Genomic DNA, 13627 nt, shown 5'->3' with positions numbered 1-13627 from the left:
TCGTTAAAGAATTGAGTATAAAATACCATTTATCCCAATATTTGGCAAAAAATAACGCATTCGTGTCGTGCTCGTGAGACCTCAACCCGACTGTTAACGCGTGGTGATTTAATAATTTCTCACAATATTTTTTTTTTTAATTTTTAACGTGTTTTTCAATCTTAATCTTCTCAGTTTCACTCCTCCAAATGCCGGATGGAAGTGTAAGTAACGGTGTTGTTTTTTACCACTCCCTCATCATGCTCTCTTATCACATGTCTCTGACCCACCCTGAATGACATTTTCTACTTCCTACCTCTAGTTTTCCAGTTATTCCTAGTTATGACGCCGATAAGGTTCCTTTGAAGCCAGCACCTACTTCAGTTCTCTCTCATAGTCACCATCTCATCATCCAATTAGGGGTTGAGCATAAGTTACGATTCCAAGCCCTGGAGCCAAGAAGCGTATTTTTGTTGAAAATCTGCCGAAGCAAAATGGGTGGATCATGAGCTTTCGTATTTTGCTTTGACAGGTCATACTTTCTCGTAACCAAATCAAAACTCACCAGGCACATAGAAGATTCTTGCAAGCGTTGGGGCCTAAAGTAAGCCCAATAAATAGTAGGATTAAGCAGCTTTAAGCAATGACCTGATGTAGATGATGGCATCTGTTCAGCATCAATTTCATAAGTCTAACCTCAAATGTTTACCAACCCGCAAACCCCATTGTGCTCGCTGCCATTCGACCGTGACATTTTTGCTCATCAACGAAGTTTATAGCTTCGAAGCTTCGAAATTACATGGATCCTTATGGCGGAAAGAAAGTTGAAACTGGCTTTTTGATACTTAAAAATTGGGATTTGGGAGCGAATTTTTCACAGAACATGAATCAAGACTAATTAGTTTTACTTTAAACCATTAATGTATCATTTTTTTCAAAAAGTGCACTTATGCGCCTTGTCCTCCTATATGTGGTTTAGCACTTTAGCCATTGATATTTGCCTCTAAATTTTGTGTTCTTGGTCATTTTATTCCTTCTGTGCATCATTTCGCACCACCGCCCCCAGCGACCCCCATCAACCGGTGTAGTCTGAATCACTACTAAACTCTCATCCACTCAACAGCAATTTTTGCACGAAAATCTCCGGGAAATAAAGAGAATGATCTGTCTTCAATTTATGCCACTATTAAATTATGACAGTTTTTGACCTTCCTAGCAATTATCTCACGTGTATAGCTTAAGTTCAGAATAAAATTGACCTTACTGATCCTAAGCCAATCAAAAGTAAAAGAGGCACGTGTAGAATGCGCCATTTCAAGCTCTGTTTCCTTCGCATTCAGGAGCGCGCTTTTAGCTATTTTCTTCGCATACGAGAGTGCGTGACACAGTTTCCCTTGCTAAAACCAATGCCAGGGTGTCAGCAAGTCCGGAAATAGTGCTGATTTTTTAAGGGAGGTCCGGAAGTACTGAAAAAGTCCGGAAATTCCGCCAGAAGGTCCGGAATTGTTTTCATTTTTTTGTCATTTTTGTCGCATTTTAAGCAAGAAATTCGAATTTCGTCAATCGGAGGTACTGAATAAGTACCGAATTTTTCCGTTAAGAAGGTACTGAATTTCTTGGCAATGTACTGAAAAAGTACTGCAAAAGTACTGATTTTTGGCCAGCCTATTTTAGTCGACACCCTGAATGGGCTCAGCTACATTTTTCCCCCTTCAGGTGTCTTCACATTTGCTCCGCGTTCGGTTTTCGATTCGTCGATCGAGCACTTTCTGCACCCCTCGTGACAATCAACATACATATCGACGGCGTAAGTCCGCAATCACATATCTCGTTTGCGGTGTCTGAAGATATCCGTCTCTATGTGATTTTTTTAAAGAAGAACAAATTGACATTGTTCCTTGCAGAATTTTCTTCGCACAAAGAAGAAAAGTCACGGCAGTTCTAAAGAATTGCCGTTGAGTAGTTTTCCGTTTAAAAAATAAAGTATGACAGGAAGTCTGCGACGTCGCAAACCGAGTTATGTGATTGCCGACTTATACCGTCGATATTTTCCTTTCAATTATGGTAAGAAGCGGACAGAGAGTTGAGGATAATGATGCGTATCTAGTTTTAAGGGGATTTTAGCGCAGCGCAAACCAGGGAAAGGAACGCCGCGCCGTTGAGTAATCCTCGCAGTGTGATGCGCCTTCAATCCGACAAGCAGCAATATGCCTACACCCGTGGTCGAATAGTTATCTCGTTACGCCTGCCGTGGATGAATTCAAATAGCGACTGCTACACGCGAAAAAAATCTCCGATTACAACGCTGCACGCCACCTCCTATGTTTTATTCTCAATCGATGTCTTTGCTTAAAGACACATAGATTTTCTGGAAATTTTCCGAAATGATCTGGAATGAAAGCACAGAAAAGTTCGATGCGATATTTTAGTTTGTTCCATTTTCTTTTTAGTACGCAAAAAAATGATAATTTAAACACGCGCATCGCGTTTCTGAATCGTTGCAATTAAGTTACATGTTTTCTCTTAAATTGTGCTAAAAACGGGACAGAGAGTCGAGAATAACGACGCGTAGTCCTAATTTTGCGGTGACTTTGGCGTCGCGCCAGCCAGGAAAAGGAACGCAGTCAGGTCATTTTTGCAGTGAAACGCGCCTGCGAGAAAATTTCGACGCGATACTTTAGGTCTTTCCATTTTCCTTTTTTACATAAAAAAGTAATAGCTAAACGAGTTCTCAAAAATGTTCCCAATTAAAATTGCAGAACATTTCGACGTGATATTTTTTTTCATTCCATTTTCTTTTGTTCGTTACACCGGAAAAAAGTTAACATCTTCAGAGTCTCTGAATCACTCTCTATGAGGTACATATTTTCCCTTTAACTATGGAAAAATCGAGGCAGACCGTCAATGATAGTAATAATGACGCGTAGTCCTGATTTTGCGATGATTTTAGCGTCGAGTAAACCAGGGAAAGGAACGCAGTCAAGTCATGTTCGCACTGTGACGCGCCTTCAATCCGTCAAGCGGCAATATGTCTACACCAGTGGTCGAATAGTTATCTCGTTGCGCCTGCCGTGAATTATTCTAATTGTAAGTATCATCGCCCTCACGCGCAGAAAGGCGTATTTATCTCCGATTGCAGCGTTGCACACCTCTACTCATGTTTATATTAATTAATTTTTTTGAAAAGCTACACGTATTTTTTCAAGAAAGCTTTCGGGAATTTTTCGGAATGTGTTTAAAAAAAAAGGTCAGAGTTTATGGCGCATTATTTTCGTTCACTCTACTGTTTATTTCTTTCTCCACCGAAAAAAATTAAAAATTGCCAAAGTGTTTGAATCTTTGCATCAGGATCGCAGAGACTTTTTCGCCTTCCCATTTTTAAAGGCAGCCTTCTCACCGCAGTGCGGTGCAGTCCAGCGTGGGTCGACCCACCCGCGGGCGCTCGGACAGTTAGAATCATGAAAAGGAACTGCAATAAACCTGTCGCGACGCTCCGTCGACATCCCTATTCTTATATCCCGCCGTTTTCTGACCGTCTCTCGCCTGTCGCGACGCTCCGTTGACATCCCTATTCTTTTATCCCGTCGTTTTCTGGCCGTCTCTCACCTTCCGACCCTTGGTCACGTTTCATTCCATAGAAAACATTCCAACATATGAAAAGGCACTCGGCCGTAGAGCTAAATGCATTCTTTTATTTCTTATGGGGGCATCGTGTGACTTCGAAGAATCTCCATTTTCACCAACATTTTTAAATGGTTTCCCCAAAGCCGAAACCTCTTTTGCCCTTTCTAAAGAGCAAAGGAAGCCCGTGGCCAAGGCTGCCGTGCTAAGAAAGAACGCCGTATGAACATTCGGGAGTTGCCAAATTTCCCTTGATGAAACCTGTATTTTTGACAACATTCATGCATATTTGGATCCCATTTTGCAAAAAGGAACCACGAGCATTGCAATGTTGCTAAGATGGTGCAACTTCTTTTGTCTTGGAAGAAAACCTGATTATCCATTGACAGTATCTATTTTACTTGCTGAACACTGTGAATCTAAGGCAAAAATTACCGTGTAAGTAAACTTCATCCTTTTTCATGATTTCAGTTATTTTACTGCAAAGGATGATTTTGCACAATCTTAGCATCATTGTAATGCTCGTGCGGTTCCTTTTTGCAAAGTGCAATCCATTTGTCCTCGATATTTTCAGATATTTTAGATTAAATTCCGTAAAAAATCGTCTGAAATTTTTGGAAAGTACTATTCACAATTTTCCCAGTAAATTCGATTTTTATCGGAGGAAAATTGGCAACGTCCGAAGGCTCATACGGCGTTCTTCCTTAGCACGGCAGGGTAGAAAGCAGATGTTACGCTTTAATTGATTTTGTCATTTACCCCATTTACCACGTTGCCGTGCCACGGAACAACGCCGTATGAACCTTCAGGCGTTGCCAAATTTCCTTTGCTAAAGCACGAATTTCCCGGTAAAATCGTGAGGGCTTTCCTTCCTATTTTGCGGATTATTTCGTTCACAATTTCACCTAAAGTTCCTGAAAATTTCAAGGAAAATTACTCATTACAGGGTGTCTACCAGTCCGTAAAGTCCGGAAAAAGTACGTATTTTTTAAGGTCGGTCCGTAAGTACCTTAAAAGCACGTAAATCTCGCGGAAGGTCCGTAATTTTTCACATTTTGCGCTACGCGTTCAGTTCTATCGCCTGATAGTTATGCAACCCTCTGTGCGTTGTCCGTCAGGCGTATTAGTGCAATGTCAGCCCGTAAAAGCGCGGTTGTTTTGGAGGAGCGGAATAAGGCATTTCCCCAGATTTGACGGAAACAGCCGAAAAGGCCACGGGAATAGCCGGAAGTAAATCGCGCGGCAGTGCCAAAATCGAAGAATTGCGATACATATCGGAAAGGTACTTAAAAAGTACTTAATTTTTCCCCAATGCGAGGTACTTAAAAAGCGAATTTTCGCGATCGAATATCATCCACCGTTGAATGATATTCGACGATTGTGCATTTTTTGTCAATGATATTCGACTTCTTCGTTGGTCTCACCAGAGACCGTTGAAATCCATCAATTTGAAATTTCGAATTCACCTCGGGACTTGAATTCGATTTTTGAATTGATGCAATCGATGTCAGAAACTTCATCTCTCAATCTCTCACCAAAATTTTTGTTCTGTCATCTCTATCTGTTGTTGTGTTTTGTCAATTCAAGTCTGGTGTTTTCGCAATTTCTGTGTTTTAGTGTTTCGTGTTTTCTTATTTTCTTCTTAATTTCATTTAGGAAAAAAATCTGAGCTCTGATTGGCTCCTGACATCACCGATCATCGGCATCACTCAGCACTGATCAATTCGTTTGATGAATGACATTCGATCGCGAAAATTCGCTTACATTTTTCCTTAAGTACCTACAGGGTTGCCAGCGACCGGGAAAACCGGGAAAAGTCAGGGGAAAAAAATCAACCGGGAAAAGTCAGGGAATTTCGGTGTTGGTCAGGGATTTTTCTGATTTTTCGTGGAATTAGGCGCGGGCGGTCTCGGGCTAGCGTTGCAGGATTTTCATGCTCATTTTCACTTTAACAGACTGCGTCAGATCCACACTTAAAAGTCAGGAAAAAATATTGGAAAGTCAGGGGAAAGTCAGGGAATGGAAAAAAATAATTTGGCTGACAACCCTGTACCTAAAAAGTCCTGAAAAAGTACTTATTTTATTTTTGTGGACCTCAGTAGACACCCTGCCCATAACTTTCCTAGAAAACGAACATTTTATCAAAGGAAATTTGGCAACTCTCGAATGTTCATACGGCGTTCTTCCTTAGCACCGCAGTAATCAATGGGAAATGCCCGTTCCTTTGTTCGCGCTTTTGGATCTCGCGATCAGTCCTGCGATCAGTCTCTCTGCTTGCCTCGTGCGCGGCGGTCCCCGTGTCCCTGTTTCTCCTGCTCAGTTCTCCCTTTGAGACGTTCTCTCCTCCTGTGCTCCCGTGATAAGCTTTGAATTTTCGACTTGATTCCCGCGGATGTTTGACCCGACTCTTCTTCACCTTCATCCGTATATTCGTGCTGTGTACCGGGCCGGCGGCGTTCACGTCTATCTCGGTTGGGTAGAAGTATTTTTGCGTAAAAAAAAAAAAAAAATAAAAATGGGGGGGGGGGCTCCCAGATTTCCTCGAGCCGTTCTGTCATATTTTTACCATTCGGCTTCCGACCCCCAATGTGCTCTGGCGGTATTCGACTTCGGCAACTGTACCTACCATCAGAAAAAAAAGAAGGAAAAAACTACACGAGGCTCTTGCGTGTCGACCAAGCCACTCTTCTGATTGATGGCGTCTCTTACTTTCTAGAGTACGGGTACGATGACGTCTCTTACTTTCTAGGGTACGGTCCCTGTCCTCGTGGGCACAAGTCGCTCATGGCAGTACTGCGCTCCCCTTCTACCGTTGAGCATCGAGGTTGGTTTCATTTATTTCTCCTTACCTACCGTTTTCTCATCTTTTATTTTCATTTTGAGAAAAAAACATTTTTTTTTTTATTTCGAGACGGAAACATTCTGTTTATTATGAGACAGAAACATTTTCTTTATTTCGAGAAAGAAGCATTTTTTTTTTCTTTTTTTCTTCTTTTTTTGAGAGAGAAAGGAGCATGATATTTATTTTGAGAAAGAAACATTTTGTTTATTTTGAGAAAGGAACATTTTTACCTCATTTTTTTTCATTTTGAGAAAGAAACATTTTGTTCAGCGCTCTGTTTCTCTTCGGTGCGTTTAGAATTACGTTAGCCCATCTTCGGATAGGTAATGAAGACATTTTTGTGTGCAGGGGTTTTAGTTTTCCAGTTCTTTGTGCAAATTTCGGAAAACTAGGAAATGTCGGTTTGTCCGTGTCGACCGAAATGCGATTTTATCGTGAACTGCCCAATCCGTTTCCATTTGAGGGCTTTGAATAATTCGTGGGTCTTACCCAGCTACATTATGGTGACCAAACTTTTGGGAAATTATCGATTTTTTCGTGTCTGACGCAGTGTAATACTATGGTAAGCTACGATGTTTCTTTTTTTTTTGTGTTTTGATAATTTTTATATTTCAAACGCAGATATTATTAAAATATCTGCGCGTCGATCGTTGCTTTTAATGACAACATTTCCGGAATTTGACAGGTTTTGTTGGGTTAGTAGTGTCAGGCGTAGTCCGACGACGCAGCTCAAGTTGAAAAGCCCAAGTCTATGTTCTCTTTGTGCAAAAATTTAAAACCTAATCGACGCCTCGATCCACTGTGGATCGAGTAAATTAGAGAGGTCTGACATGAAATTTTTGACTAAAACTGCAAATTTTGATATTTAATTCGTCACAATTTAAATTGTAAGAGGTACTTCCAGGAGAAAATTTCACGAGGAAACCTACGGAACCAAAGTTTTGTATACACGGAGTTATGAGCTTTTATAGTTTCCAAATTTTGTCCGATCTCTCCCATTGACTCGATCTACTGTGCGACGGTGAAACTGCCAAACCTCGTATCGCCTCGTTTTGATGTTTTAAAGTTTTTGCTCCTATTTTTATCATTTTTAAAGGCGAAAAAACCAACATCATTCTTTGAAATTTCCACAGAATCTGTCTCGCTCATAGAAGAAAAATCACGGCTGTTTTTTCAGTATCGCCGTTGAGTAGTTTACCGTTGACAAAATAATGTATAACAGGAAGTCCGCAACGTCGCAAACCTAGATACGTGGTTTGGGACTTTCACAGTCGTTATGTTGTAAACTCAATGTGAAACTGAATTGGAAACGTCAGGGGGATAATTTTTTATTTTTTCTGTTTCAGAACCAACTCCAGTGCAGCATTACTCTGTAATTATGAGGTATGTAACTTCCTTGACCCTCCGATCATTGTTTTGACTATAGTGTCTGTTAAGTAATCAAAAGGTGGGAAGGAGCAAAAAACTACGCAAATTTCACTGTTATATTTGCAGTTTTACAACTAGTGCAAACTGGCCCTCTCAATTTTCACAGCCTACCCATTATTTCATCGCGTCATGGGGAAGTTCCTTCACAACTATGGCTTCAGAAAAATTGCATCGTTGCTTGCTAGGTGGGAACGTACTTTCCAGTATGGTTTCTATTTACTTAGACCCATTATTTTAGCCTCAAATCATATGAATACGGCAATAAAGTAATGTCTCACCACGTTGAAAGAACTTGTAGTGTTTCGTAACCAACTTTATTTTGTCTTTTAACCAAAATATTCCTGCTTTCTCCTTTCTCTTTACAATCAGACAAATTTCTTTGCTTTCTTCTTTTAATATTTGAATAATTTCATTTCATGTTTCCAGGTGCTGACGTACTTGAATGAATTGAAATCAAAAGCGCAGACGGCTCAAGAAAAGAACAGCCATCTAGCAACAATTCTGTACGAAGTAAGCCCCCAGCAATAATTTATTAATCAGTTTTCCAAAATACATAAATATATCATCCGAACGGAATCGGCTTATCTCTCGGCCGTGCTCATGATTTTACAATAACGCCGGGGAAAATCCAGTATTTGCCGCGATTTTACGATGATAATTGCGTAGTTTCTCACTTTATATAACAAAATCGCTGGAAAAATAGCACGTTTCGCACGATATCGAGATGAATAGCGCGTAATCTTCGTGATGTAACGAATCCGCTAAGAATATCGCGTACTTCTCGCGATATTGAGATGAAATTTGCACCATTTCTCACTTTTTTTTCAAGCGGAAATGAAGCGAGCAACTATTCGAACTCCGGAGTAGGTATGTGGTATCGTGCTCAATTGAAGGAAAATCGTAGCTTTTTGCGTACCTCAAATTACCGAAGGTTACGAGTATTGTACTCGCGTGGTTAAAGAAATCGCGTCCTTTCTGAGATACTGAGGTGATAATTGAATCAGCGAGTTCAAAAACACACCAACTCGGGGAAAAAAAATTCTTTAGGAAACACCTAAAACTGCGCTGCGGGCGAAGAAGTCAGTTTAAGAAAAACATTTTTGGTGCCAAAGGACAAGTACTCAGAGACTATGTAAAGCACCAAGTTGAAATTGAAACACCATGTTTGATGACAGAGAATTAAGCGTTTAAAAATTTCCGAGTTGGTGTGTTTTCGTTCTCACCGACTTTCAGATACTGATTTTTCATAGTCTGCCCTGTAGAATTTATATTTTTCGGCCTGGTTAACGCTTGAATCTTATACTATAAGCTCCAAGACCTCCTAATTTTGCGTAACTGGTAACGCTTAGTTCCAGCCTTCTACCGGGCCGATTTTCATGATTTTTGCGGCTATCGACGGGCAATTGTCTCTAGATTAGCCAACTCTTTTCAGATTTTCAAAATATGAACCAGGTTTTTTTATATTACGTGGTAAAGTTGCGAATTCTCCCATTTAAACAATGTAAATTTATACTTTTTGTCATAGTTCGTTTGAGCGTTCTACCGGGCCGATTTCCATGATTTTTGCGTAAATCGACAGGTAATTGGCCCTAGATGAGCCCGCTCTAATTGCATTTTGGAAATAGGACCCAGGTTTTTTTAAAATCACATTATAAAAGCGAGTGAATTTACAGAATGCTCCGGGACTGCTACCGCTATGCGCGGGAGGATGCGCAGTGGTCGAAGAGGTTGCACAGTGGATGTGTAGCCTGCGCATCAGCTCTATACTCATCTACACAAGATTCACGCCGAAACATCACCGTTCGAGCGGTGGCCGAGTCGTCTACGACGTCGAATGCGTGCTTTTAGATCACGTTGTGGGTTCGATTCCCAGTTCCTGGCTACCTTAATTATTACCTGATTATCATTATTCGTTGTTTTACAGCAATATTTCATCAAGCAGTCATTCCAAAACGCGTCCTTTTGACTTTAAAAAAAAATATTTTCTTTATTCATTAAAACCAAAAATTATTTCATTCTGAAAGTAAAGTATACCTTATATCGTAATTTTTTAGGGGCAAAATGAAACTAACACTGATAGATGGTAAAAAATAAGGCCGCGAAGCGGCCCATTGATGGCGCGGAGCGCTTTCAGGGGGTTGGGCCGCGTAGCGGCCAGGGGGCGTAGCCCTCTAGTATTTATATAACTTGTTGGTACTAGGTATACTGAACCGAAAAAAGAAAACCGCAAAATCGGATGGTCACCCGTTTCCCTTGAAATGGCCAAAAATTGGTTTTTCCAATGAAATACTTCGATTTTTCCCATTTCCCATCGCTGTTTCAAGCAATTTCGAAATTTCCTTTTGCGTGCAGATGCTTCTATCCGTAAGTGTTACTAAATCGTAACAAAGTGAAAATCGAAAAAAACCCGAGTTGGTGTGTTTTCGAAGTCACTGATTCAATTGTAAGATTTTATATGTTCATAATTAACCGCTGGGAAATCAGCGTACATGCCGCGATACTGTTTGAATAACGCGCAATTTTTATTGCTTTTACAAAACCGCCGGGAAAATCGGGTATTTCCCGCGATTCTTCAATATTTTTTACAAAATCACTACAAATCACTGCGCATTTTGCACGATACCGAGATGCAAAGCGCGTAATCTTCGTGATGTAACGAATCCGCTAAGAATATCGCGTACTTCTTGCGATATTGAGATGAAATTTGCACAATTTCTCACGTATTAACAAATGAAAATGAAGTGAGCAACTGTTCGAACTCCGGAGTAGGTATGTGGTATCATGCGAAATTGAAGGAAAATCATAGCTTTTTGCAATCTCTAATTACTGGTAATTACAGGTATGATTATTGATTTTACACAACCGCCGGGAAAATTTGGAGTTCGCCGCGATTGATGATTACTGCGTAATTTTCACTTTTGTTTTTCACAAAATCGCTGGAAAAATAGCTCATTTTGCGCAATACTGAGAGAAAAAGCTCGTATTGGACCACTAGACAAGGTGCGAATTTAAGGAATCTGATACATGTTTCTTAACCAGAATTCCACGTAGAACACGATTAACGCAACGAATATTACTGAAACGAACTCCTAACGAAGATATTAACGTTTTTACTTCACATTGGTTACGAGGAATTTGAACTGCCCGCTCACAAGAAACTCAAAGCTTTACGTGAGTCAAACCGTGCACTACAACGGTTTCAGCAATCTTCTCAATCGAGCAATGGTCATTTCCCACCATTTTGTTGTTCAGACTATAAGCAATTTGCTATAGCTGAGCCAAAGCGTCAAAATTGAGGTTGCCAGATTTTAATATAGCAGAGACTGTCATGATAACGTTTAGTGCGCGATGTGAATCACGTAGAACATTGAGTTTTCATGAGCGGGTGGTTTCCATTCAAGCACCAAGAAGCATTAAATATCTTCGGAAGGAATTGATATCGGTAATTTTCGTCGTGCGCATCGTGTTCTACGTAAAATTTTGGTTTCAAAACATGTATCAGAATGCTGAAATTCGTACCCTGTCTATTGGTCTATTGCGTACGTTTTATTTAAAGTTGGCAGGATGGAAGCAAGTCTTTCAGGAATGCGTAGGATGACCACTTTAGCCTTTCTGCTGATTTTATATGTTGATAGCAGATTCTGATGAACCATTAGAGTCATTCTCGTGAGCCTTTGAAACAGTATGAAACTTGAGACTTACCTGAAAGAAAAGCCCTTGCTGGTTCTTAGTAAGTTCTGAAGCATAGAGTGACGCGAATGGAGATGTTGCAAGTGTGAGAAATTTGCGATTTGACTGTTGATTCTTATGTGAAAGTTCGCGAGAAACACGATGGTGCCACTGGTTTTCTCTGAAATCAACTCCCAAGCTCAAAAAAAGCTCTCAAGTTGAGGCCAAAATGGAGGGGATATCCCACGCTATCCGGAGAGTCCACCTCTACATCAAAACAAACTCTCCATGCAAAGATAGGGAGCAAATACATTAGCAGGGTTGCCGTGTTTTCAGTTTTGGAGTCCCCAAATAAAGTGGCAGCCCTGCTAATGCATTTGCTCCCTATCTTTGCATGGAGAGTTTCTTTTGATGTAGAGGTGGACTCTCAGGATAGCGTGGGATATCCCCGGCCATTTTGGCCTCAACTTGAGAGCTATTCTTGAGCTTGGGAGTTGATTTGAGAGAAAACCAGTGGCACCATCGTTTTTCTCGCGAACTTTTACATAAGATTCAACAATCAAATCGCAAATTCCTCACACATGCAACATCTCCATTAAGAGAGACAGGGAGGAGCGTATTTTTAGTCAGCTTCATCCGATAAAAAATTAGTATTAAGGCGAGTTGAATGAAAGCATCCTATAGAACGGGTTGATTGTTAAAACTGATAGACTAAGCTATAGACGAAGAAGTCAAAAGGGAAGGATCCTATCGGCGGAAGCGGCTGGTAGAAATGGACAAAGAAGGTAGGTAATAAACTAACTAATGACAACCCACGAGAGACCCTATAGTTAGTCCATCATCTTCTCCTTTAGTCTATAGGAACCAACCATTTCAACCAATAGGATCGCTTTGTACTCCGTACGTCTTCTTTGTCTATTGTTCTGTCTATCAATTTCAACAATCAATTTGTCGGCCTTTTGTGGTGTAGTGGTTGTAGCGCTGGCTCTACAATCAGGAGGTCCTGGGTTTGATTCCCGGCTAGGCGACCCGAGTTTGATGGTCTCTAACAACAGTCGCCTTGGGCTGGTACATGGTAGGGACGGAGGGGGGAGGGGCTTTGTGTGGTATTTGAATTAGTAAAAAAAAAAAAAAAAAAAAAAAGAATATCAGCTTGCAGGAGCAATATTACAACCTTGAAGATAGCCAGATGGTGTTACTGCATGGAAAAGAGCTGGTAATGCTCTATCTTGATTTGCTACAGTTAATTTACGGAACCCTCAGATTAAACATTGACATTTTTATCGTTGTTAATAATCCCTTATTTTTTTTCAGACCTCTCACTATTTAACTGATTCCCTCAACAATGCTCCGCGGATAGCCAACATTCCTGAGTTCTTAACGGACCTACTCTCATTCCCAGTAGCCCTGACGAAAGAGGAAAAACTCTTGTTGGTCAACTCCCCTCCATCATCTGCTCTCCAGCTCTCTTTGGTTAGTATACATCTGTATTCTTGGGTAAAAAAAAAACCATTGGCGAGGCGAGAATTATCGATTGTCGATTTTTCTTCATTTGAAGCCATGGTAAAGAATCAATTATTAAGGTGTTTGCTGCGAACACTGTGCTTATCGATCTTTTTCCATAGGTCTAAATGGTAAATTGGTAAATCAATCGACATATCACAAAGCATGCCATGCCACTAAAAAATCATACAACTGACTCGCTAGTACTTTGACGTATTTACATGTGACCAGATCTGTGAAAAGGGACCTAATCTTCTGGAAGAGTAAATTTTCCCTAACTTTTTGCCAAGACTTAAAACACGTTCTCCCTCAGCTCAAGAATTTTTGTCTTGGAACTTAAGGACTCATATCTCCTTCAATATATGAGCTTTCAGAGTTCAACTTGCGCCAAAATATCCAGATTTTATCCTTCCATTCATCTGAAAAAACCTCAGGAAAATTTTCTCCTGTACAAGAAGATTCCTTTTCACAAATTTGGTCATGTAAGCTCTATTAAGCTGTCTGTAAAAAGGACAAATTGAAGTTCGTAGGCAGGGGCAAAATTTGATGCTGAAGCACTGATGTAGGTGAATCAGTTGATTTTTA

General features: G+C 40.4%; 1 protein-coding gene across 1 annotated transcript in view; it reads left to right on the top strand.

Moving 5' to 3' along the window:
• The first annotated feature begins 34 nt into the window (after positions 1-34).
• Positions 35-13627, top strand: part of LOC109034823 (peptidyl-tRNA hydrolase 2, mitochondrial) — a 32759-nt gene continuing 19166 nt past the window's right edge. Inside the window, exons 1-4 of the mRNA XM_019048193.2 lie at positions 35-203; positions 7789-7825; positions 8297-8380; positions 12854-13012. Coding sequence (XP_018903738.1) covers positions 196-203; positions 7789-7825; positions 8297-8380; positions 12854-13012 — 288 coding nt within the window. The 5' untranslated portion in view covers positions 35-195. The remainder of the gene's footprint in view (positions 204-7788; positions 7826-8296; positions 8381-12853; positions 13013-13627) is intronic.

The sequence above is a fragment of the Bemisia tabaci genome, chromosome 9, assembly GCF_918797505.1.
Source record: "Bemisia tabaci chromosome 9, PGI_BMITA_v3".
In the NCBI taxonomy this organism is placed as follows: Eukaryota; Metazoa; Arthropoda; class Insecta; order Hemiptera; family Aleyrodidae; genus Bemisia; species Bemisia tabaci.
This window is presented reverse-complemented; position numbering and strand designations above follow the sequence as displayed.